At 45.4% G+C, this 13,671-nt stretch overlaps 1 protein-coding gene across 1 annotated transcript in view; it reads right to left on the bottom strand.

Annotated features, from left to right (window-relative positions):
• Positions 1 to 10,102, bottom strand: part of TTC34 (tetratricopeptide repeat domain 34) — a 43,227-nt gene extending 33,125 nt beyond the window's left edge. Inside the window, exons 1-3 of the mRNA XM_029913564.1 lie at positions 9,983 to 10,102; positions 6,238 to 7,904; positions 4,497 to 4,722 (exon numbers count right to left, since the gene is read on the bottom strand). Coding sequence (XP_029769424.1) covers positions 4,497 to 4,722; positions 6,238 to 7,904; positions 9,983 to 10,102 — 2,013 coding nt within the window. The remainder of the gene's footprint in view (positions 1 to 4,496; positions 4,723 to 6,237; positions 7,905 to 9,982) is intronic.
• Between the last annotated feature and the right edge of the window lie 3,569 nt (positions 10,103 to 13,671).

Below are 13,671 nucleotides of genomic sequence, written 5' to 3'. Positions count from 1 at the left end.
CTCACCCTTCAAGGTCAAATATTCCCTGTCAATCTCTTGAAACACACACAAAAATAAATTCGATGGGCTTTGCATTGCTATGGTTAACACACTTTATACTTTCCCCTTTATAATAAATGTAAAGGGGAGGGATGACATAAAAATGTTTGACTTTCCATAAGAGACCGTCAACCTGGAAAGGCTGACAAACACTGAACGAGAGCCTATCATTTAGAAGGATCTCCAATCTCAAAGTAGACTCCACAGCATGAGGAAATAACCAGTTTGGCAATGCAATATTTGGGTGTTCAAATGCAACAGCATGTTATTTTCAGGATAATCTCATGTCCAAGAAGAACGTAAGAACGGCCATACTGGATCAGACCAAAGGTCCATCTAGCCCAGTAGCCTGTCTTCCGACAGCGGCCAATGCCAGGTGCCCCAGAGGGAATGAACAGAGCAGGTAATCATCAAGTGATCCATCCCCTGTCGCCCATTCCCAGCTTCTGGCAAACAGAGCTGATGGACACCATCCCTGCCCATCCTGGCTAATAGCCATTGGTGGCCCCATCCTCTGTGAATTTATCGTGTTCTTTTTTGAACCCTGTTATAGTCTTGGCCTTCACAACATCCTCTGGCAAGGAGTTCCACAGGTTGACTGTGCGTTGTGTGAAAAAAATACTTCCTTTTGTTTGTTTTAAACTTGCTGCCTATTAATTTGGTGGCCCCTAGTTCTTGTGTTATGAGAAGGAGTAAATAACACTTCCTTATTTACTTTCTCCACACCAGTCATGATTTAACAGACCTCTATCATACCTCCCTTAGTCGTCTTTTTTCCAAGCTGAAAAGTCCCAGTCTTTTTAATCTCTCTCTGTGAGCACTACTCTCTCTTGCTCTGGATGGGCCATGAAGCATGGAAACAGCAGACATTTTGAAATAAAGGCAGGAAAAATGTTATCCAAAATTCCAAGCTTTGGAGTAGATTTGCTTTGAATTTGGGGAGAAAGCTTGGGTTGGTTCTTATTAGAAATGGTAAAGAAAAGGGAAAAGAATTGTGAAAAATTTCATGACCTTCAAAGAGAGCTGAACTGTACCATAATGGCCCCCAAAGAGATTCAGTCTGGTGGAGAGACTGGGGGAAGAATCTCAGTTACTTATCTGGGCCACAAAAGCAAAAATCAAGGAGTTGATGAAAAGTCATCAAAGAACCACCCCTGGGTAGTGCTTTTTACAGCTGAACTGACAATTAGGGTAAATGTGTAGGTCCAATTATCACAACAGAGGGACTCTTCCCTCTCATGTCCCCTATGGTGCTGAAGGCCACTGTGCTGCTATCTTTTGGATGATAACACATAAACCGATCATTAAAGATCCTATTTACAGTAGTCACAGGAAGAACAATGTTCTGGCTAAATGTCAACTCAGAAAAATCACATTCGGCTATGGTAAGTTCTCTGTGCACCTTCAGCCAGGTACTGTACTGACTGTTCAAAAAGCGGCTGTGCTCTGTTACACTTCGCCACAGGTGAATGCATTTTAGTGGTGGCTGACATGAACTTCATTTCATTCGCAAAGGGCTTTGGGATGGAAGGTTGCTGGGTAAAGGTCAGGTTATCTTTATTACCTCCTTTTAGAAAGCGTGCTTTCCATTGCACCAGCAAGGCAAGTCCACCACTTGGATAGGCATTTTTTCATATAAAACATGGTGCAAATAGAATAAAGAGGCATTGAAGTCAAAATGAACGTAGTGATTTCAGATGCTCCCTTCCCCCCACCCCTTAGGTACCAATTCTGATGAGAAAAAGCTGACACTAGGCTCCATTCTTCACTGCCATATGCATGCAGCTGGGCATGTGTAAAGCAGATGTCAAATCTCACCACTTGAGGATGGCACCTACCCTATACACTTCTGCAGTGATTGACACTTGCTGCAAAACAAGTGCAGGCGGAGTAGTGCAGGCATGTTTGCTGCCACATTATGGGGCAGGTGGCAGTGAGGGAAATCTGCTGCTGTCTTTCAGACACTGATCTTCAGGATTTTCTCACTGTTCCTGATGGCTATCAAAGCTTGCAAGACTTGGAAAATTGTGGAAAGGGAAGAAAACCTTCCACAAGAAGTTTTATGCCATCAGTTTCAGAGTTCAAGTGTGATTCCATCATGGAATATGCCCCTTTGGGTAACATGTCCTGGCCAAAGAGTAAAGCAATGGATTTTCAACCACTGTTTTTGTGCACATCCAAAAGGAAAAAAAAAATTGTGACTCCAAATAACAAGTACATTAAAAAGTTTGTTCAAAGTCAGACTTTCCAAGGACTATATGTGAACGCCGATGAGTGGTATCATTCACTCGGAGCTCTCACATTCTCAGCACATAGCACAGACGTTTTATACTCCACAGGGAAAAAATAACACATTTGGTTTGGTGGAATACTTTTCTCCTTCTCATCCGGAGGATTTATTACATAGTTTAAAAATGCAACAGTGTCCTCTGCTGGCAAACTCCGGTCATTTAACTGTTTAATCTTGGCAGTTATATCTGCTTAGCAGAAATAAAAATTCTTGAATCCCTTCCAATTTAACAAGCAATCTCCTTACGCCCACAAGCATTTGTCTCTTTTATCCAAGGACCCCAAAACACTTCTGCTAGTGATAATATATTAAGCTGAATATTTTTCTTACTCTATTTATATTTTAGTGGCACCTGCAATATGCTAGGCTCCGCCTAGATCTGCAGGAAGACACACTTTCTGACCAGGGAGCTCCCATTCTAAAGTAGGCAAGTCTTATTAATTATTATCACATTTGGATCAAATGAAATGCGGAAGTTAAAGAACTTGTTAAAGTTCATGCAGCAAGTTTGTGTCCATGAATCCCAGGTGTCCTGACTCCAAGAGCTTTGCTGTAGCTGCTAGATTCAGTGCCACTGCTACCTCTGTGTATCAGATCATGGTCACTGATTTCCTCCTCCATACGTATATGGGCCACTGATGCTCTCCCCCTGGGATGCCGTACATTGTTAGGAAGTTACAATGAGTGGATGCGGTTTTACTGTGGCAAAATACTTCTTCCTAGAGTTTCCAAACTTGGTTTCAGTGGGAACTGTGTGTATGCAATGAACATGATAACCTGTCTGCAGGTGCTGAGAGGAAGATTCTGAATATCAACTTACCTGGGAACTTGGGTGCTCTTTAAGACAAGCTGTTACCTAAAACCAGAAAGGGGAAGGGACCTCTGGTTCTCTTAGTAAGTACCAACCAGGGTCAGAGCTAGAAATGGAGTTCATTGTACCCCAGTCACTCGCCTTCCTGGTAGCTTTTCACCTGATGGGTCAAGTATTAGGTTTCCTAGGTGGGGTTGATGAGAGAATTAGATATTCTCAGATTTCAGGTGAACGTAGGATTTAAACTGCATTTCTCAATCAAGGATTTTCACCTGTGAGTAGAGTGAATCCACAGAGACTTGGTGGCAGACAGTAATTTTTTACCCATCCACTAGGGAATACATTTCATAAGATTACTGCTTTATTTGCAGGGCCATAAACACAGACATGTTCTCTGCTTTCGAGAGACATGAATCCGCTAGCCTGTGAGATCCTAAAATAAGGCAGCAGTTTGCAGATCTTCTTGCTGCCTCATGTAGGCACCGGGAAAGAGTCACAGAGACCCATTAGCAAGACTAGGTAGCTGCAGAAGAAAGGCAATAGCCTATTTCCTTCCCTTTTAAGGGAAAATTACCAATCCCATCAATGATATTACCATCCCGGCAGCACATTCAATCATGCTCTATCTAGTTAAAAGGCTCTGATGAAAGGTGTCATTAAATGCAATGTGATGAATGGGCTGCATTTGGTTGCGTCCTTGTACAGCCTGTGTTACAATCCAAGAGCTTCCCCTTCCAAGCCTGAGTTTGGATCATAAAAGTTCTGCTAGTGGCTGGGATACTTAAATCTAATTTTAGCTCTGAACTTCACCATGTCTCCAACCCTGAGTCTGCTGCTATGGAGTCTTGTTGCACACCAGAGATTTTAATTTAAGATGTGAGATGCACTTGACCAGGATTGTATTATTTTTGGTCACAATAAGGATGTTATCCCACATGTGCATGGCACTATTTGTGCCAAAGGCTCCACACTGCTGGGTGAAGGGATCTGTAAGTAGGTCCACTGTAACTATCCACAGGGAAGTGACGAAGCCCTGGGAATTCATCTGAAACTTTGCACTCCCCAGAATTAGAGCGGGTTGACAAGTTTTGAATTTGAAAATCTCCAGCAAGAAAAGGGACTCATTTTTCATGAAAATGTTCATGAAAGATGAACCCGTTTTCCAAGCAGCTCGTCCCAGAACTTTGTCAATATTCTTGTCCCAGATCACGACGCACAAATTGTTCATTTCTCGCAAACACCACTCACTGCGTACATACGGCATCCCTAACATCAGCCAATGAGAACTGTGGACTCCCCAGTCATTTCACCCACAGGACTTTGTCTCGCCTGTGTTGCCAGCCAGATGTTTTTTACCTGAGTCCCATCATACAAGAAGCCTTTCTTCAGCTGCAGCAGTGCCAGCCTTGCTAGGATGGGAGACCTCTGGGGATTCCTAGAGAGGGCTACCAAGAGGATTCTGTGAGCTTCTTCCACCCGATCCAGCTGGTACAGGGCATCGGCACACAGGATCTGAGATGCTTCATCAGAAGGGTCCAGCTCCATCAAGAGAGAAGCCAGCTGGTGAACCCCGAAGGCATCCCTGCATAAACAAAGGAAGAACTGATTGTAGTTCTGGTGGAGCTTCTCTATTGGTCAGACAGTGCAGCTGGCGCTGGATAATCCCTGTACTAAAATGGCGGCCAATCTTCACTGTCTCCAGCAATGGAGAACTTCCTGTCGCTTAAAGCCACATTGTAAACATTTCATCAAATGCCTATTTATAAACGAGCTTATAAGTACAGGTAAAAGCATGGCTCCAAAAGAAGGTACAGGTCCATGATGGGGACTCCTAGACACTATTCAGTACAAATAATAAAAATAGTAGGTAGAGAAAATCATGTATTATCTCAGTTGAAGAACTCTATCCTGCTAAAAATTGCTATAAAACACTAACACGTGTATATGGGAACAGCCTTGTTAGACAGCCTCCTGCTTTAAGAACACTGGAGTGGGACTTAGGAGATCTGGGTTTTAGTCCAGGCTCTGCCATTGGGTGACTATGTGGAAGTCATTGCCTTTCTGTGCCTCAGTTTCCCAATTTGTAAAATGGCGATAATGACACTGACTTGCTTTGTAAAGGGCTTTGAGATCTACCGAAGCAAAACACTATATAGACTTAGCTATTATTAATAAGAGACCTCTCTAAAGTATCCCCAATTGTATAGGCCAAACTGTGAGGTACTCCATTTGCCACCAAATTTTTAACCCATTTCTTTTCCAATCTTTAGAGCTGGTCAGAAAATAGTTGCGTATTTTCCAGGAAGAATATAGAAAGAAATGAAAAAAATAGTGGTTTTGAAAATGTTTTACAGCAATTTTCTGTTTCTTTGGCTGAAAAACTGAAAACTGGACACAAATGTTTTTGGTTTTCAATTCATCTTTGAAAAAGTCGACAATTTATAAAGAAATAAAATTTTTCACAACCCCTTCCGCTCCCCCTTTCCCCCCCTCCCCCGCAAAAAGCCATTAAAAAAATCAACTGAAAAATACAACCAGCTCTGCTAATCTTATTTATAGCACCCTCCCTGGGAGAAAGTGGAGCAGAAGCTTAAATGGATTTAGATGCCTTAACTCTGCTTTGATTTGTTTTTCCCCTTAAGTGTTACATTCATTAATTTAGCATTGGCCAATGGTACCAGACTGCCAGCCCTGGATAGGAACTTACTCTTTTATCCTCAAACCAGGTGCAGCACAGATAGCAGAAAATCAAGCCTCCCCTGCAGTCATTCACCCCTGATCTGGTAGGACCTCTTTTAGAGTGCATAGGGGAGTTGTCTCCATGGCCCATTCAGTGCTTGAACTCTGCTGAGACTTCCAGTGAGGGGGCCTATTAGCACCAAAAATGACTGTTTTGTGATGTGGATATCTACTCCATGAGAAACCAGAGTGAGATCCCTCCATCTCATTTCATCAAGGACACTGAGCAGCCCTCAGATGTTACTGGCTTTTGCCCACTACCAGTTTAGGCTGGGTTCCCACCAACCGGTGGCCTAGACATGAAAGGGTCTGTATCCCATTCCCATCCACCTGAACAATCAACCCGCCCAAGCCATACCCTTCTTTTGTCAGGAATCCATTCAGTCCTGCTCCTTTCTTTTGCCTGAAGGCTGAGCTGCCTTTTGGAGATGGCTTTTTCTGGAGTATCTTCTGCCCTTCTTCCTGGAGCACCTTCAGGAGCAGCCCTCTTTGGTTCCAGGGCACATAGGACTTGACAGTGAGGATGGTTTCGTCTAATCTCAGACGACAGGCAGTGATATAATCCAGGGCCGTGAGGTAAGGACTGCCACCCAAAATCCGGATAAGTCCCCGCCCGCACAGGGCTTTCACACAACTGTTGGGGTGTGGGGAGTCATGCTCGATGACCTTCTGGAAGTCCGGCAGGGCTTGCTGACAGTCATTGGCATGGAGGTAACAAAACCCTCGCAGGACCAGGAGGCTGTTGTAATAAGTATTTTGGTCAGACTCCAAGAGGTGGCTGCAGATCTTCAGAGCACTGTTGACGTGCCTGCTCAGCAGCTGGCAATCTGCCAGCCGGACACTCAGCTCACGCCTGGACCCTGGGGCGATCTGAATGAGGAACTGGAGAGTGTGGATGACTGGGGAAAGCAGTTCTGTGCCAGCATCATCTCGGAGCTCAGGCCGAGTACGCACAGCTTCCCTGTAGGCTGCAAACTCTACATCCAGGACAGCTCTGGCCTGTTCTGTAATCTTCTCAGTGTCGCAAGATGAGAAAAGCTCATCAAAGTGCTGCTTCGCTTGGCCAGGGCTTATCTTGAAGGCGTCTATCAAGTCCTGCATCATCTCCCGTGTCCGCCCACCCAAGGAGAAGTAAGCAGCAGCCCGGCCTAGGAGGACACCCAAAGCTCTCTCATCTCCGAGCTTGCTACCAGCAGATAAGGCCTCCATAGCCTTGCTGTAAACTGCCACACACTCCTCGAATTTATGTTTCTCATAGAAGTACGTGGCCTGTGCCTGGCATACCTGGATGCCATTCGGTGCCACGGCAACGAGGAAGTCATAACAGTCACCCAACTGGCCATCCAAGGCCCTGCTATTTGGGCCCATCTCCTGGTGCACTGAGAGGTAATCAGAGAAGGTCTGGATCACCAGTGGCAGGTGTTCCCTCTGCCTGCTGCGTACATATGCCACCGTCTCAGCCCGGTGCGTCACGAAAGCTTGGATATAGTCCACAACTCCGTTCCCAGATTGTGTCCCCGACAGCACCCAGGCCAAAGCCCTTGTCAGCAGCAGCTCCACTGAGTGTTTGGGATGAGTGCTGAGCAGGGCATTGCACCGGCTTACCACCTCTTCATAGCGCCCCTGCCTGAGCATGGCCTCCAGCTTGAATACAGAGGAAGCCAAGTTGTTGGGGCTTAGGGTGGATAGGAAGACTGCAGCTATTCCCACGTTGAGTGACACAATGGCCAAGTTGTTGCAGTGTATCCTGGGAATCTGACTTCTGCCTGTGCACCACGTCTCCAGGATAGCTATCACTTTCTCCCAGGGCCCCTTCCCAAGGGACTTTACTTTCTGCACTGCCAGGAGTGCACTGCAGCTGAATGCAGCCATGTAGAAAGCCGTGGCTAGCGGCAGCTCATCCATAGCTAGGTGCTGGTCCCCTTCCTTGCAGAGCCGCGTGGCAAGCTCCTGAGCTGACATTCTGAATACAGAGGCATTTACATCTTCAGCAAGTGTCGTTTCACACGCAGCCCTGTCGGGTGCCTGTAGAACAGAAATTAGAGCAGTTAAAACTAAGCACATTGCTCGTGGGTATCCATGTTTTTTCTAAGCCATCAAATTGACAGACACAAACAAGGGCCTCAGATGTTTTGAAGGTCACAGAGTCGTAAAAAGAGCAAAAAATTTGGTCACTGAAAAGTATGCATGTATAACCAAAAAACGGTCCCTCCCCCAAGAGCTCACGATCTAAGGATATGATGGTAGACCTTGGGTGGATACAAGAATCAGGGGGAGCACAGAATATGCTACCCAGATCTGCATGTGGAACAGAGAGGAGAAATTCGCCCTCAGTATTTAATGCTGAATTTTGTTGTTAAATTCCATTTGACAACATATATGAAATATTTTCAGTGTCAAATATTGGAGAGGAGGAATTTAAACATACTTGTGTAATAAACAAACCTACCATTACTCTGCTGCTGTCTTCCAACTATCTCCCTTCCCCATCAAGCACATCTTTCTCTATCCTCCAAACCATAGAGGGCCGTTCCCTCCCTTCCCCCAACCATGCTTTTGGACCCGTTGTATTAATTTAGATGGAACATATGGGCCCAAAGAGTCAAAGGTGTTAACAAAATCCAGTCACTGTCCAACACTAAACAGTTTTAAATGAAGTTTGAGGTTTGGTATGCAGAGACCTCAGCTTGGTAAACCCAGCATTACAAATCATTTAACCCTTTTATTAAAGATACAGAAAGCAAGGGAAAATAGTTAAAGCATTGGAAAGGTAAAGTATTAAGTAAGGCTTTCATTTTTAACAACATCTCTTGTTCCCTTTCCCTTTTGCTGCAGAGAGTTTTTAGAAGGAGCCACCCTCCCCTTGTTTGACAGTCTATCAGATGGTATCAAAGATGGCAATCAGAGGGGAAAAGAGAAGAAGTTAGCTGAGATGGGATGGAGCTGCTGTTATTGCTGCTGTTGTGAAGGTCCAATCCTGTTGCCTAAGAAGATAAAACAAGACAAATGCTCACAAGAGTGGAAAGAAAAGAACAGCAAAGCTGGAAAATGCAGCTTCTGGCTTTGGTATTGACCCACACTGCAGGAAAACCAGGCCCAGCACATAGTCTTATCAGCCACTCCGAGACCTGGCAAACAGCACCATGCCCACAGAGCAAGGCTTCGGGACAACAGTCTCATATCTCACCCCAGAGACCGCAATCTGCCCCAACGCCACATCAGAGAACTAGTTCAGGTCTAATTTCTGAATCCCCAGCTCTCAATAAAGTCATCATCCCTTATTGGCTTCCGTGAGAACAGAGGGTACACAGCACCTTTTACCTGACCAGCAAGTGCAAAGGTATATAGCCAGCTTTGGGCCCACAGAAGATACCATTTGGGGCCCTGTACTTGGTGCCTTTTATAACTTGTTTATCCAAAACATTTGCTGCATCATCCAAACTGAATGTTTACAGTTTTTTTTTTAAAAAGAGGAAATAAAGTGGATGCTCAGAATGCCAGTTCTTTGGTGCTGGGGCTCTCTTTTCATTTTGTGTGCGTGCAGCGCCTAGCACAATGGGGGTTAATTTCCAAATGCCCTTCCCTGATTCAGGAGTTTGCTCTGTCCGACTCTGCTCTGATCTGTGCTCCTCCCATCCCTTTGTCTGACCCCCTCCCTCCTCACCCCACCTGCACCATCAGACTCCCTCTGACAGCTGGACACTGGGAAAGAAACAACCCCCCCCCCCCCCCCCCTTTTCCTCCTGTTTTCCATTCCTCAGACATTGTTGCTTTTTTGGGCACTGGGGGAAAGCGAGGAAAGGGGGGAAGCAATTTCCAGCCTGTCTTTGTTTCTGAAGGTGGGGGGTTCGGGGGGGGGGGGGGGGGGGGGCAGACTATTGGCACAAGTAGCCAAGTCTGCGTGAATTCTACCTAGCTTTGGGATTGGAGGGGATGGGGGTCTCACATTCTCTCCTCCCACTACGAAAAGGTGGGAATCTACAAAGGTTAGACAGGGACCAAACCCAGAGCGGCTCACTCCCCAGACAATGGGACAGAAGAGCAGAGGAAACAAAGGGTAAGGGGCCGGGGGAGAAGGGCACAAGCAGGGCCTGGGAACTCACGTCTGAACACGCTCGCTGCGGTGGAGGTGCAGGGTGATCTCGGAGATTCCTTGCGGCTGCACTCAGGAGAAGTGGCTGCTGCTGGGAGAGATGGGGTGAGACCTGGCTGGCTCGGTTCATCCTGCCACATGCCCTGTTACCCAGGAGACGGTAAACACTAACACAGGCTTCTGTTCCCGCAGGCAGGGGATGGCTGCACAGTGCAGGCACACAGTCCATGGCTGGAGCACTGGGGGGCTTGAAGCCTGAACTGCCAGATCGATCTATCTATCTATCTATCTATCTATCTATCTATCTATCTATCTAATGACCCTTGCGGTCCCTTCTAACCCTATGATTCTATCTCTCTGTCCTACTAGTCTCATGCAGTGTAGTTGTAGCCGGGTCGGTCCCAGGATATTAGAGAGACAAGGTGGATGAGGTAATATCGTTTATTGGACCAGCTTCTGTTGGTGAGAGACCAGTTTTTACCTCACCCACCTGGTCTCAGCTAGACATTGCTGCTGGGCTGAGGTAGCTACGAGCTAGCTGCAGTTCCCCCCAAAGGAGGTGCTTCGCTGTCATGGCAGAGGCTTGTCATTGTCTCCCTTCTGCTCCCCATGTGGAGTCGGGTGAGACAGTGATGAAGTGGTGCCCAAAGTCATTCACCAGGGCTTGGCTGAGCTCCCTGACATGGCAGCTTGCAATGTTGTGGAGGAGGAAGCGTCGGGCCACAATACAGCACCTTTCTGCTGAATATCGCAAGGCGCTCTGTAAATGTGGGTCATTCAAATCCCACAGGGAGTTGGCTTCCTAACTTTCTTGGGCTCCTATGAAGATGCCAACCTCTGTCATTATTCAGGAAAAATGCCCATTGCAATCAGTGGTGGGGTCTGGCCCATGAAAAATGGAGAGGGCACTTCAAGATTTGGTCTAGGATGAACGAAAAAAAATTAATCATTTTTTAAAAATACGGTTTTGTTTTAAATGTAACCGTTTGGTCTGACCCAGTATGGCCGTTCTTAGGTTCTTATGTTCATTCCCTGGTGGATTAGACTGCAAACACAATGTGCAGTATGTGGATGGACAGCCAGGAAGGGAACCTGACACGTAAATAGAAAATGAAACTGACCACTCTATTTTCACTGTCCAAAATAGTGAAATGTGGAAAGGGAGCAAACAGATTCAATAGTGCACAATGGATTTTTGACATTATTAGTCACCAGGAAGGTATATTTTTCCAGATGTGCTCCCCTGACAGTGCTCCTTTAAACCAGGACTGATTCTGAAGTCCAGCGTTTCCTTGATCTGTATTCTTTGACATTCAGAGGGGAAAAAATTCCCTATGATTAATATAGAATTTTTTGACAGTTTATTAAGAGATTGCCCATTACTTGGCTTTGATTACTTTCATTTTAATTACCCTAATGAGCCATCAAGAAATAATTTAGTACTGCTGTCACATCAGGCCATAGGTGATATTGCTAGGAAAGACCGGAAGGCATAAAAAGGAACAGTTCTGCAATAGAAATCACATTAGCAAGGGCCGAGTTGATCAAACACATGGGCCTCATCCCTCCTCCACTGTGGTTCGAGCTCAGCTTGTGGGAATGAACACAATGAGGCTGGTGCTCTCGATGGGTTGCAGTCCATGTTTCAAAAATCATTACCCATCATTTGACTTCGCTGTGTAAGGGAGGGAGATTTCATATCACTGGTCTGGGCATCGCTTCCAGGGACATCTTGTCCCGTGGATACAAAGCTCAACGAGAAAGACAATGTCGTCCATTCATTTAAAAAAATAATAATAATCTTAGCACCAGATGAGATGAGGATTCCCTGTGCTCGGTGCTGTACATGCACATAACAAGAGACAGTTTAACAATCTAAGTGGACAAGACTGGAAAAAGGTAGGAGGGAATAATAGAGACACAGAGAGGTGAAGCAACTTGCCCAGCGTCATGATATACTGAGTCAAAAGCCGAAATAGACCTCAGGTTTCCTCGTTCCCAGGCCTGTGTCCAAGACACTGGATCATGCTGCTTCTCCCATATGGTAAAGAATTACTGTGATGCAAATGCTCAAACCAACACAGAGAAAGAGCAAGAAGAGTGTTTTTCCAAACACTAGTTAAATATTAAATACTTTACAATAACTTCTCCTGTTGTTGTAGCCAGGTGATTAATTTTTAAAGGGGGCTGGAGCAGGTAGGAAGTACAGATGGCATGCTAGCTTGCAAAGAGTGCTGTTCAGTTGGAATTACTTTTCTCCAAAAAGATACGGGCTGGGTGCTAATAAGAACTTATGATGATGATTGTTGTATTTGTTTCTGGAGTGTCCGCAATACTGACAAAGCTGGGGGCTACATATAACAGGACCCTGCCTAGAGGCCAAAGGCACAACAGAAGCATTATAGGAGAAACAATAGAACTCCATCATGCATATTTTAGACAGTATAATAAATCCACATGCTACAGACATGGATGGGAGTGGGGATAAAACCCCATGATCTTTGGGACCAGAAATATGGGCCTCTACTACTTCAGCTGTCACTGGTTTTAGGGCTTTTTTTCCTTTCTAGAGGATGTGGCCACTAGAAGGTGACAGTGACAAAGTCATCGTTATACCGACGAGGTGGCTCTTCCGACGTTTTTTGAAGCTTAGGTGGAGGTTGGCAGGAGTACGGAGAGGCACTAAATACATGCACGGAAGTGAGAGGGGGATGGACAGAGAGAGCGAGGGGATGTACTTCGGGGACCTAGTCCTTAGCCCATTGAAAACAAGGGAAAGAATCCCACTGACTTTAAGGGATTCTGAAAACACTTTAGTGTCAAGTTAGGGATGAACTAGACCCTCAGAACCTGAACAAGGCTTCCTGTGTGTGTGTTCAGCATTTGTCGTACAAAACCATATAGTATGTCCCCTACGTATTTGCAAGAAAGATGAAGAGTGTGTGCTGAGGAATGGATTGAGGAGGAAAGACTGAAGAACTTCAATACATATGATTTAGCTAACTTGTGAATTAGGGTAGCTTGACAATTGCATCTATGTGACATGAAGAGTGCAAAGTCCAAGGAAAGATAGGAGTTCCTTGCTTGGTGCAAGAGGCTGTAACCTAGGAGCAACGAGCTACATTTAGAAAAAGAAAACACCCCAAAAATGACTTGTGACCTGTCAGAGTGAGATTATCAATTGTGTTGCTTAGAGTCAAGGGGCCAAATCTTGCTCTCATCTACACCTATGTGAGGGTTGAGGACAATGGAGTGACTCTGGTGTCAGGGAGAGAAGGAGTTGGCCTGTATTGAATAATAGATGCCAGGTGACTGAGTGCTCATGAGACTGAAGTCAAGAGGCTCTGCTGGATGTCATCAGCTTTGAAGCCACATGATGAAATTTCATCCGCAAGTGTGTTCAGTTCCGTGCTCACTGCCTACCCTGAGAAGTAGATCGTTGGGAACTTGGATGTAAAATTGAGCTAAGGAACTCCTTTCTTGTCAAGGAAATCTGCACCCTGAACATCTTCTCCATGCCCCCTTCCTAGTGCTGTTAGAGCAGGAGACTAGAAGTGAAATCAAAATGTTCTGTTGGGAAAATCAAAACTCAACGTTTCATTTTAGCACAAAACCAAAGGTTGAAATATCGGAAGTTCCTTGTCTTGATCAGCTCTTCTTTTTTCTTCCACTGACTTGCTGGTTGCTGTTGGGAAAGCT

The sequence above is a fragment of the Terrapene carolina genome, unplaced genomic scaffold (genome assembly GCF_002925995.2).
Source record: "Terrapene carolina triunguis isolate 2854851 unplaced genomic scaffold, T_m_triunguis-2.0 Scaffold714, whole genome shotgun sequence".
NCBI classification, from domain to species: Eukaryota; Metazoa; Chordata; order Testudines; family Emydidae; genus Terrapene; species Terrapene triunguis.
This window is presented reverse-complemented; position numbering and strand designations above follow the sequence as displayed.